Raw genomic sequence first — 12,779 nt, forward strand, 5'->3', positions numbered from 1 at the left:
CTCATATATACCCAAACTTCCAAAAAGAAACCTAGATCGGAAGTTCCGCCGCCGCAAGCCTCTGTAGCCACGAGAAATCAATCTAGGCCCTCTCTGGCACCCTACCGGAGGGGGCCATCATCACCGAAGGCAATGGAGGAGGATCCCGGAGGGGCCACCATCGCCATGAAGGCCAAGGACCAGAGGGAGAACCTTTCCCCATCTAGGGGGGAGGCCATGGAGGAGGAAGCACAAGGGGGAGAACCCCTCCTCCTCTCTCTTGGTGGCACCGGAGTGCCATCAAGAGGGGAATCATCGCCGCGGTGATCGTCTTCATCAACATCACCATCATCATCACCATCCTCATCTCTTTTACGCGGTCCACTCTCCCGCACCCCGCTGTAATCCCTACTTGAACATGGTGCTTTATGCCACATATTATGATCCAATGATATGTTGCCATCCTATGATGTTTTGAGTAGATATCCTTTGTCTTTGGGTTGATTGATGATCTAGATTGGTACGAGTTGTATGTTTTATTTTGGTGTTGTCCTATGGTGCCCTCTGTGTCGCGCAAGCGTGAGGGATTCCCGCTGTAGGGTGTTGCAATATGTTCATGATTCGCTTATAGTTGGTTGGTGAGTGACTGAAACACAAACCCGAGTAAGGGGGTTGTTGCGTATGGGAATAAAGAGGACTTGATGCTTTAATGCTATGGTTTGGTTTTACCTTAATGATCTTTAGTAGTTGCGAATGCTTGCTAGAGTTCCAATCATAAGTGCATATGATCCAAGTAGAGAAAGTATGTTAGCTTATGCCTCTCCCTCATATGAAATTGCAATGACGACTACCGGTCTTGTTAACAATTGCCTAGGACAATTCCGCACACCGATCCATCATTATTCCACACTCGCTATTTATAATATTTAGTAATATATTCTAACTTTATGATAACAGCACCTACTTTTATGTTTTAGCTCTCCGATACCATGCAAAGTTATCCTCTTCATACCCACAACATAGTTTTATTTCTCATTGCTAGTTGGAAGCAGACGTTCGGTGTACGAAGAGACGTATCAGTGGCAGATAGGGCTTGAGAGAATATTGATCTTACCTTTAGCTCCTTATGGGTTCGACACTCCATACTTATCACTTCCACCTTTGGAAATTGCTACGATGATTCCCTGCACTTGGGGATTATCAACCATATGACCTACGATTGGCAACAGCTGCCTTGTACAAGGGGAAAATTGTCATACCATTCTAAGGTTTAAACAAGGTTTTGATATCGTCGCCTCTCTACTATGGGTAAGTCACTCAGATTTACCATCCCATATAACAGAGGCGAATAATAAGAGTAAGTCGGTATGGTGATCAATCCATCCTGCACCCAAATCATTACCTTGTATATGGTTTAGCGAATCTCGCATTCTAACACTCGGTCATCCTCACAAGCATTGCAGAATTTCTCTTGTCAACAAACCAAGTTCGGATAAATCCATTGATTCTGCAAGCCAAACAAACAACTATCATTCCTTCACAACTCTCAGGTTTTACGTTACTCCTATAAGATCGTCTGTTGATAAAGTCATATCTTCTTCCATGGTTTTTCCTTCAGCAAGAGTGTGCTTGCTTATTGGCAGGTCCTGGGGCCTGTGGGTATGGCCCATCTCATCACTTGTAAATCTTGAACTCATCATCGGGGCAACTGATCATTATTTCAACATCCATCTTCCTAGCATTCTTAATTCCATCCAATTATACTATCTCTCTTCCTTCTATTGGTACCAAACGTATTACTCAGACTCATCATGGAGTTTCAATTGTTCCATATTACCAACATTGTACCTCCTTTACGTCCAATAATACTTCATCCCTTCATATTCTTGGGATATCCCACATATCCAGATAAAACTCGTACTTATTTTTGGCTGAAGTCCACTCCTTGGAGTATCATTATCCTTTCCAGGGGTCAAGTGTCCTCACAGGGTACTACCACCCTTAAAATGCACAAATTCTTCCATAGACCATATTTCTCATATCCTCGAAAATGGTCAAAATCTTTGTTCATAGAGTAACAACTCATAAAATCCAAATCAGTACCCACGATGCTAACTTCATTGATTCTCAAATTATTACAATCTCTTGCATTGCCATTACATGCCTCAACTCAACACCTCAATATAAAGGAATTGTTCCCACTACTACTACTATATTTCCTTTTGTTGCAAACTCAACTATTTAGCACAAGCCTCCTTCTCATTGGGACAATCTCTAGCAAAGTGCCCTACTTCATTACAATGGAAACATATTACTTCTGACAAGTCTCGCGGTTTCCTTGTGATTACATAGCCTCCTTGGGTCCTCGGCTTCCTTATCAAATACAGTTTCCTGAAGGTCCATCTTAAAATTCTTGATGTAATACTCCAGATCCTGGTGATACACCAGCTAAGGTTAAAACTTCATCTTTTGCTTGTTCGTCAAGGCGATAGGTGCTCCATTAGCCTTCAACAATCCTTCTCAAGAAATGCATGTTTAACTCAGTATGGTGAAGATAGCACAAGTGAACGATAACATCATGAATAGCCGTGTTTATGCCCATGTCATTGCCATGAGCTATCATTCCATAGTTGATATCTCCTGCCTTAGGGTTTTCTTGACAAAAACTTTGAGTTTTAATGCTCCATGTTTCGGTCTTTCTCAGACACACCTTGATCTCGGGTATTGACAGCTTAAATAGTCTGCCAAGTTCCATAAGGGTAGCCTTCCTAGGTTATACTAATCTGGAAATTCTTCAGAGCCTTCAAATTCTCCTAGTCTTCGAAGTCTTCAACCGTTGTAGTTTCCATTATTATAATGCACGGTAAATCCTCCTCATTCCGAAGTGGTCTTAGTTGTCCGATATCTTGTACTTCTTGGAGTGGTCTCATCAGCTAAATCTCCGTGTGGTCAAAAGGGGAAAGGGGTATAGTCTAACTAAAATGGAGTATTTGATAAAGCTCAGAAAATAAGAGAGGTAAAAGATCTTTTGAAAATAAAGTTTTAGAGAAATCCTTTCCTATGGGCTTGCCAGTTTCTAGGGGTTATGTCCTACAGTCAACATGTGCTCTGATACCATCTTGTAGCGACCCGACCCGAATGGATCAAGTCTATGTGCTTAAGTGTCATCCCTGGATCGGTATGCTGACACACACAGTACTCGAGGATTTATAACAGAGTGCAATCACATGTAAAAGTAACGTAAATACTATTACCTCAATCCAAATAGCGGAAGTAACAACAACATTGTGGATTCCCATCAACACCAACGACAAAGTTGAGTGTAGAAGTCGTAACCCTAACGTATCACTTACTCGTCGTAAGGTTCCTGCAACATGAGACGTTGCAGCCACAAAGGGTCAGTACATTGAATGTACTGGCAAATTCACACCATGGAGCAATGATGAATAATAGCTATCACTACATGCATATTTGGCTGGTGGAGGCTCTAAGTTTAATTTTGCATAAAGCCAATTTTTTCCTGCAACAAAGGAATATATTTTCTTTAACTACAAAGTTTGTCGATAAATATTGAGAATGGTAACCCCATCTCAATCCCAAAATAATAATTAATAACCCAACAAATTAATTAAGTAAAGTGATGAGATCAAATTAATAATTCAAGTACTGGATACTCAAGATGTTCATAACCGGGGACACGGCTAATCATGATTAGTTTGTACACTCTGCAGAGGTTTGCGCACTTTTCCCCACAAGACTCGATCTCCTCCGTTGAATTTCTTGCATTGCATGATGTTTGAGAAACGGATGACCGAGACATAGTCTTTCCGAAGAGGTCCCCTTAACCGATAGATAGGCCGGTACACCTACAATCCCCTACATCTGCTAGCCCATCATGGAAAGGATTCCCACAACTTACTAACTATGCCAGAGCCCATAATGGCTTGTGGCTGCACACGGAAGTTTCTAGCATGAATAATCTTATGATCCCTTTGAGCCTGGGTGGAAAACCATAGGATAATCACACGGGTACTCCGGGATCCCCTTGGGCAAGCACTGGGTTCTCCAGGTGCCCAGGCAAACCACTGGGTGCTCCAGGGTGCCCCAACCATTCCACCCAGATGTGTATTAAAGTAGCCACCTTAAGTTTCCCTTAGTTAATATTACTCTCGCAACTTTCATGAATCTCACATACCAATCCACGTCTACGAGCATAGCAAAGCAGTATGAGCATAACGCATAAACCCAAGGTTGGATGCAGGACAATAGGTTCCTACCTCATCAGCTACTTCCCAATACCCACATGTTATCAAATCCTAACCATGCAATGTTTGAGGGTTGAAACTAATGCATAAAAAACTGGGTAATAAAGGGATATGATCAAAGTGTGAACTTGCCTTGTACTATTGATGAAGATGATTCGCACTCATAACACCTGATAGTTCTACTCGTCACACTCCGGTCAATCTATCGTAAGCAAGCAATTGCATACATAAGCACCCATGCAAAAGAATCGAAGAAAAGATCTCGAAAAAACTTCGAAAACAAGAAATTAACTCTTGCAACAGAAAACACTTTCTAATAGTACCAAAATTGGGTGGATATGGTCTTATCAGAAAGTTTATGTCAAGAGCTTTGATTTGCAAAAAGAATCATTTAAATCGGAGTTATAAAACTCGAGTTATGAACAAAAGAACTTTGAATTCAAATCTGTTTGAAACCAAATTTTAAACTTTCAAAAATATGTTTAAGTTGGTTATCTGGATAGAGGGAATCATAACGAAGAAGTGGGCGTTGGTTTCGTTGGTTTGGATAAACAGTGTAAAAGTAGCGAGGGTTTGAAGATGAGGGGCTAAACTGTAAATAAACTAATTACATCCAGGTCCCTGGCCGAGATTAAAATAGAAAAATAAAAAAACTAAATAACGAACGTTCGCTACCGAACGCTAACGAAGGAAAACTGTTCGCTAAAGAAGCTAACTAATGAACGTTCACTAAATAATCTAATCTAAAATAATAAACCGGTTTTTAATAAAAACGAGAGCTAAAAGAACCAGATCGGACTGGGGCAGTTTTACCGGACCGGAAAAAAACCGGCAGTTGGATCGGGATCGGGTGTCGGCGAGTCCGGCTGCGGCGGCGGGCTTCGACGGCGGCGGCGCTGGCGGCGGGGTTCGGCGCGGCGGCTCCACGCTGCGGTGGGGCAAGGCGGCGGCTTCGGCGCGGGGCGGCGGTGGATGCAGCGGTAGTAGCGAGCGGCGCGGCGAGATGCGGCGCTGCGGATGTGGCAGAGGGCGGCGTCGGCGGTGCAGGCAGCAACCGGCGGCGGCTTAGACAGTCGAGGGCCGGGGCCATCGCTATTTAAAGGGGCCACGGGGGCGGCGACTTGGGGAAGGGGTCGAGGCGAAGGAGGAGTCCGGTCGGGACTCCGGCGGCGGCGCGTCCATGCGGGAGCCGGTCTCCCGCACTCGAGGAAGGCGGCGACGGCGAGCTGGGCCTTGGCCTGGCTCGGCTGGGCCGGCCCAGGCGGCGCGTGATTTTTTTTAAAGAAAATTTACGGAAAAATAAAATGAAACCAAACAAACTAAAAAAATACTATAGGCATATTATATATCAAAATTTTCAGAAAAAGATTTTCTATAACTTGAACATTTTTCTAGCGCGAAATAAAATCCAAATAAAGCAAAGAGTGCTACTGTGGCAATAAAACCCAATAAAATCATTTTAAAAAATACCAAAATGATTTCAAAACCATTTTTCTCCAATTTTCTAATGTAGGGAATCATTTTACCCTATTTTCCGTATATTTTATTTTTGGAGAAAAATAATTTGGAATAAAAGCCAAATAACTCCAAATTGAAAATAATTTCCAAAAGGACTTTAAATTTGATCCTTTTAAACTTCCAACTCATATTTCATATGTTTTGAAGAAGTCATTTTATCTTCTCTCATGAAAATCATTGAGTTGCCTAAAGTTTCTAAAATTTGAAATATTTCCAAATGAAATTCAAATATTTTGAAAAACCCTTTTTCATTTAATTTAAATGGAAGAAGTCATATCATCTTCTCTCTAGGGTTTTGTATTTGAAAAGAATTTGAATTCATGGAGATCATAAATGCAAAAATGAAAGTTTGGAAAAGTCCTTTTATTCCCTCTCATTTAACTTTCAAAAAAATTCAAATTTCACTCAATTTCACACATCACAATCAAGCAAACAATCAAAACTATCTATTTAATGTAACATTCCAAAATTTAGAATTTTGGGATGTTACACGCACAAAACAAATCAAATTCATTGGAAAAAATACTCTCCACCACGATCAGACCTAAGTCATTTAATCTTTCAATCAAGTTGGTTCTCTGCTTCAGCTTTATAGTTTCTGAAGAAATTTAAAGCCTCATCTTTTGATTTCAGAAGATACACATAACAATATCTAGTGGAGTCATCAATCAACGTCATGAAGTATTTCTTTCCACCTTTTGTCAACATGCCATTCATCTCACAAATATCAGAATGTATAAGCTCTAGTGGCACCAAGTCTCTTGCCTCTGCAGTCTTATGGGACTTGCGAGGTTGCTTACCTTGCACACACACTTGGCACTTGGAGCCCTTGACAGTAGTGAATTTCGGAATTAAACTCATATTGGCTAGCCGCGTCATGCAACCAAAGTTAATATGACAAAGTCATGAATGCCAAATATTAGACTCATTATCATGGCAAACATTACTAATAACTTTAGTGCAAATATCTGATAAAGACAGGCGGAACAAGCCTCCGCACTCATAGCCTTTTCCAACAAATTGTCCATACTTATAAATTACAACTCTATTGGACTCGAAAACCAACTAAAAACATCTCGACGTAAACGGGAACCGCTAACGAGATTTTTATTGATGGAGGGCATATGATGAACGTTCTTCAGGCGCACGGTCTTCCCCGAAGTAAACTTCAGATCGACCGTACCGACACCTCGAACAATGGCATGTGACATGTTCCCCGTCAGCATGGGAGAAGTCCCTGTGACCCAGAATCCTTCATAACAGTATCACCGATGACAACATTAGCGGTCCTGTCACTCTTCTCAAGTCCGCGCTCCTCAAAGCGGTTAGGACATCTCGGAGCCCACTGATTAGTATCACCGTAGACATGGCATAGTCCCTTTCCCTTCTTATGAGAATTCTTTTCGAAGTTGGTAGAGTGTGAGATTTGTTCTTATTGTTTTTGAACTTGTTGGGTTGGAAGTTCTTCTTCTGTACCACGTGGGCACTAGAAGCTCCCTCAGCAATTCGAGCACGTGTGTCTTTTGCTCTCGCCTTCTCTTCAACATCAAGAGTACCAATGTGATCGGAAACAGAAAACTTATGTCTCTTGTGTTTCAGAGAAGTAGCAAAATTGTTCCACGAAGGTGAAAGCTTGGCAATGATGCCTCCGGCAACACACACTTGAAGTACTCAAGTTCCTTTGCGAGCGACTGTATCTCATGAGCATGCTGAACAACAGAGCGTGCATCAGTCATCTTGTAGTCATAGAATTGCTCCATGACGTACAACTCACTGTCGGCGTCCTAGGCCCCAATTTTGGCCTCGAGCGCAGCCCATATGTCCTTGTCGTTGTCAAACGACATATACGAATCCACAATGGAGTCATCGCTTATAATCAGGTTTTTGGATTGTTGAATATATGAGCTAATTACTACGAGATTTAGTCTGAATAAACAATAAATAAATCATGACGACAATAACTGAGATTAAACTAATCATGCACACTAGCATAGTAGATGAACAGATCAAATCTAGGGCACAAATCTGGAACAGTGCAAAACATACGATGTTGCGGCACCTTTCAACGAAGGAGGAGCGCGCGTGTAGGTCTCCTTTTCTCATGCTCATACAAGTGGTAGAAGAGCTCACCTTATAAAGAGGTGCAACTCACACTCAACTTCCAAGGTGGGACTAAATTTTAGTCCCACTCACATCACTCACAGCCATACATGAATGGGCCACCAGAATTTCAGATTTTAGTTAGGCTTTGGGCCAAAGGCCTACTAACAAATTCCAACAAAACATTCCCATGTTTACATCAGCAGTTCAAATGCATGCATTTCTGTCCATCAAAAACTTGATCAAACCACGGAGGGATAAAAAACTATCAATCTACCCGTTAAGGATTAGCATAAATATTTCTTACAGATGGTATCAACCGCACGCGAGAGGCAAATGCTACATCACGCTACTAACAAGATAGATCAGTCAAAACAAAACCAAGAGGCATGATACCAGCTCAGGACTACACTACGGGGTCTAGCTATATCTGCAGATCACCCTGCATTTCAGCACCCGGTCTTGGACGTAGAACCCGGGCATCGCCATGATCTTCACCCGAGACGGGTTCTGCTGCGACCTTTGCCGCTCAACCTGGATCTCCTCCATGTACATCGGATCAAAGGCCCGGTTTTCCTCGACCCGCAGCACCATCAGCGGCGGGCTGAACGAGAACGCCAGAAGGTGGAGCAGCCAGATGCACTTGGCGGCCACGAAGAAGCACTGCAGCAGCTGCTCGGCCCACGGCCACGACCAGCTCAGCGTGGACACGATGCAGCTCATCTTCTGGTCGCAGAACCGGCTGAAGTCCTCGCAGTAGTACTTGGTGCCCTTCTTCAGGACCTCGTTCCAGCTCAGGTTGCGCAGCGCGACGAACGACGCGAAGTTCTCCTGGAGGTCCTGCTTGGGGTCGAGGCACCTGGGCGGCCCGTTCTTTTGGAACGTGCAGTTCTCGAAGTCTTGGTACATCGCTTGGTTCATCAGAGCTTCCAGATGATACAGTATCACTTTCGAGTGCTTGTCGGCCAGTGTGAGCTGATATGGCTGCAGGAGCAAGCTCAGCTTATCTGCCAGCCCATTGTCGGCGTCTTCGACTTGCTGGAGCAGCACCTTGCAGAACTGTTTGATGGAGAGACGGGCTTCCGATACTATCTGCAAGAACCCTTCCACCATTACTTCCTGACTGACGGGCAATGAATCGTCCCTGCTGACACCCACTGATCTCGCTGATCGCTTCGAGTGAGATTGCACGTTGTTTTTGGTGCTCGTTGCTTTCTTTAGAGCCTTCTTCAGTTCTGAGGAATACGCTTCCAAGCTCAGTAGCTTGCTAGTTAGTTCTCCCAAAGACGATCTCATCTCTCCAACTTCTTGAAGAGCAGCGTCCCTATGCTCATTGGCCTCAGCAAGCTCCTTCTTCAGAGATTCTAGTGAAAACACCCCCCACTCCTTGAGAAGCTGCGACATGTTCTCACATTCGGCGGTGCTCGGTGACATGTCTGATTTCGTCTTCCTCTTCGACTTGGGTAACAGCCATGAGAGCACGTTTGTCCCTTTTTGCCTTGTACGCGAGCCGACGGAGGGGTGGTGATTCGACTGTGGCACAACACTGCTGAGGTTCTTCAGAGCATTGGCATCAGCTTCAGGGCCCCTGCTGATTGTCGCAGGCTTGCAAGTGTTGCACGTGGTCGTAGCCTTCGATTCTGCTGAATCTGTTCTCCTGCTGGCCGACTTGAGGAAGCTGTCAGCAGAGAGAGCAGGATGAAGGAATGAATGATGGTTTCTACGAGGGATTCTGTTCCGCGTATGCTCATTTGATGAAGAGAAATGGAGCTCGCTGTTGGACGAAGAGAATGTGTTGTGATTGTCGAGATCCGAGAAGGCCACCTCATCTTCAGCACCTTCATGGTCTAGACCGATTCCGCTCCAGTTCTCAGATAGGCTCCGGTTGTCTTGGCGAATGCAGTTCATTCCACCCAAAGGCTCTTCACCATAAGCCTGGAAGATTTCACCAAGGAAGCAACAAGTGTCAATATTAGAAGGTGGTTAAAAATTCAAAAATATTAGAAGATGATTCAGCAAACAAAATGAATGTGGTTCAGCTCTAACCCCTCGGTAACTTTTGCTTCTTTATTTTAGTTACTGTTTTGCTTTCTTTTGCAGTTAGTTCTGCTTTGTTAGCTTTGTGGCTGTTTTGGTTTTGTAAGCATTCTGACATCTCGGCGTTCTTCTTGAAATACAAAATGATGTGCATTTCTATGCATGTCGAGAGGAAAAAACCGATATATATACCAACAAAGGGCAACATAATTTGGGAAAGAATGCAGACATAGTGACATACTGAAACCAAGTATACATGCTAAAATAGTTTGTTATAATTGTTCAGATTACTAGTGGTTCCCTTTTTGTACCAGAAAAACATTTATAGCCAACCTAACAGCTTGGCGGTACGATTTAGTAGATGCATTCCACTGCGGAGAAGTTAGCTAATTCACCAACAACCTGTATAAGTAGGCTGTTCTGGAATGTTGTAAATTAAACCAGGCAGAAGACAGCCAGGGCTCTAGACACCTATTTATGTGAAAAAGATCATTGCCTTTCGTATGCATACAAGAAAATAGCCTTGCTTGTATCTAACTTGGGCATGGTAACTGAAAAATGCTTAGAGAGCAAACCCTGGCATCCACCTTGTCAGTCAAGCTTGAGCTTGCACCTACCAAACTCCAATCAGCATAGCGTGTTTGAGCACACTGTTTCAGCTTCCATTTCAGCCAAGGACTATCGGTAAAGAAAGTTGAATTTAAAAATGGTGCGAGTGCGACCACACAAAGAGCATGCCCACAATAAGAATAAGCAAATCCTGCAGCAACCTACCGCCACGACAGCCAGATGCAGAAGTGTGCACTTTTTTTTAGCATGGCGGACAGTGGCAAATCTAGCACCAATGGAGCTGCCTTTGGCAGCACTGTTGCTCCTTAGACCGAGAAACAGTAATAAGCGCAAAACAGGCAAGGCTTGCTCACCGGGGTGAAGACGGGGTAGTCCTCGGCGACGGCAGCGGCCCTGGGGAACGCCGGCGACGCGGCGGGCGGCACGCGGATGACGGCGGGGCTGCGGCCAGCGTAGGCGGCACACGCGGCGGCATTGGCGCCGCCGCCCTGCAGGAGCGCGGCGTGGAGCGCGCGCAGCTCGGTGGCCTTGGCGATGGCCGCCTGGATTTCCTGGCGCGTGGCCGGGAACGCGGCGGGCGGGCGGGCGGAGGACGACGGGCCAGAGGCGGCCTCCGCGGCCATGGACGCCGCGACGGCCGAGGGCGACGGCGCGGGGAGCGGGTCAAAGGCCGCGTCTTTGGGTTTGGCTGTGCGCGGAGTTGTGGCGCTGGGCGGAGGGAGGAAGGGAATAATGGCTTGTTGTATGTTTTGTCCGTGTATGTCATGTATTTTGTATCACTGTGCGGTAATCATGCTTGGTGCTACGTACTAGTACTCCTACTAAATGGGTACCGGCGCCAATGCAGGACCAGCATGGCACTGGATTTTGAGACGTTGATTTGATAGTGGGGGCTGGACCAACGTAGCAGTGTCAACAGAATGATAAAGCACATGAGAGATGAGAGAGAGAGATGGTAGCTTTACAGATGGGAGGGAGGGAGGGAGACGGTGGCGTGCCATCTACTGAAAGGAAAAATAAAAAGGAATGTTTGAGCTGAGCTCTCTTGTTTGATTCTTTGATTCTTTCTAAGACACTCATGCTAACACAGTGCCCCAGTCCCTGTGCTGTTGGTACCGGCATAGTTTAGCAGTTGGGCGTTGGGACGTTTGACAGTGTATTTGCTGTGTACTGTGCTGCGCACTGCATGCTTGACTGTCTGTTGTTGCTGGTATGGCTAGGCTGATGGGGGGAGGTTTTTATACGGACTACTTGCAGTTGCGGTTGTGCCTGTTGATCGGCGGGGAAGCAGAGTGCCGAGGAGCACGGGGAAAAGGCAAAGAGCACGGCCACATGGCTCCCACGGGCAATTTAAGCAGCGATGGAACTGATTGTGATTGATAATGACGCCTGCCCCACACTGCCGCTGCGTGCGATTCGCTTTCGGCTTTCAGCTACGTGCGCTTCCGGAATCATGGCTTCAGAGGCGTCGCTGGGCTTGGCAAATAATTGATGTTGCGAAAGCAAAGCACCCTTAGCAAACGCTTGCCCAACAGGACACGCGTATTTATTATGATCCGTCCGACCAATCAATTTGCTCCCGTGACGGGTATGCCGGTTGCTCTCAGCCGCTTGTACAGTTGTAGGTAGTACTGTTAACCGATTGCTCTCAAGCACCAGTTCTCTCAAGGGACAATAATTCGAGTATTTGATCACTAGCCTTAGTTTTTCTTTTTTTGTACCTGACGATCTAGGCTCCCTTGCAATGTATATTTAGGGCCTCTTTGTTTCCTAGGAATCTGAAAAGGCGGGACTAGAGATTGAAATGGCGTTTCCCCTTGAATCTTATGGGCTTAGAAAACTAGAGAAGTTTTTTATTAAAGAGTGCTTGGTGTCACAAGAAAGACAAATGAGTTGAACCTCTTGGATTTAAAGGATTCTGAAAATGCAGGCACAAGACTAGAGTGACATGTCAGATAGAGTTATATAGAGGATTACAAAACCATAGAAATTTCGGTGTAAGAGTGTTCGACGTGGGAAAACGAAGGAATTGTACCAAAATGATTTAGTTGATAGGTTCTTTTTCTCTCCAAAATAAAGTGCAAAGCAACCCTTGTGAAGTTTTACTGAGGATCCAACCTGCAAATAAGATGACCTATGTGGGAAAATTCTTAATAATTCAAATCTGCCTAAAATCTTCTGAACTCTTTCGAATCAAAGAAGCATCCGAAAGGTTTGAGTGGCTGGAAAATTTTCTGCAAAATATAGTGTCGTCCTGGACAATCTTGATGCCCGTCCTTGTAGATCTTATTTGATATCATGACGGTCCCC

At 44.6% G+C, this 12,779-nt stretch overlaps 1 protein-coding gene across 1 annotated transcript; it reads right to left on the reverse strand.

Moving 5' to 3' along the window:
- Positions 1–8,120: 8,120 nt before the first annotated feature.
- On the reverse strand, positions 8,121–11,657 carry LOC123166450 (IRK-interacting protein). Its single transcript, XM_044584253.1, has 2 exons — positions 10,823–11,657; positions 8,121–9,797 (listed from the first exon to the last, which is right to left on the reverse strand). Exons 1-2 carry the CDS (start codon positions 11,090–11,092, stop codon positions 8,283–8,285), a joined length of 1,785 nt encoding a protein of 594 aa, XP_044440188.1. The 5' UTR covers positions 11,093–11,657; the 3' UTR covers positions 8,121–8,282.
- Between the last annotated feature and the right edge of the window lie 1,122 nt (positions 11,658–12,779).

This window comes from Triticum aestivum, chromosome 7D (genome assembly GCF_018294505.1).
Source record: "Triticum aestivum cultivar Chinese Spring chromosome 7D, IWGSC CS RefSeq v2.1, whole genome shotgun sequence".
Taxonomy (NCBI): Eukaryota; Viridiplantae; Streptophyta; class Magnoliopsida; order Poales; family Poaceae; genus Triticum; species Triticum aestivum.

Excerpts from the sequence above, each read along its gene's own strand:
- LOC123166450 (XM_044584253.1), bottom strand. The coding sequence starts at position 11,092 with ATGGCCGCGGAGGCCGCCTCTGGCCCGTCGTCCTCCGCCCGCCCGCCC. Across the intron at positions 9,798-10,822 it reads ACTACCCCGTCTTCACCCCG|GCTTATGGTGAAGAGCCTTT; the intron begins GTGAGCAAGCCT and ends GAAATCTTCCAG.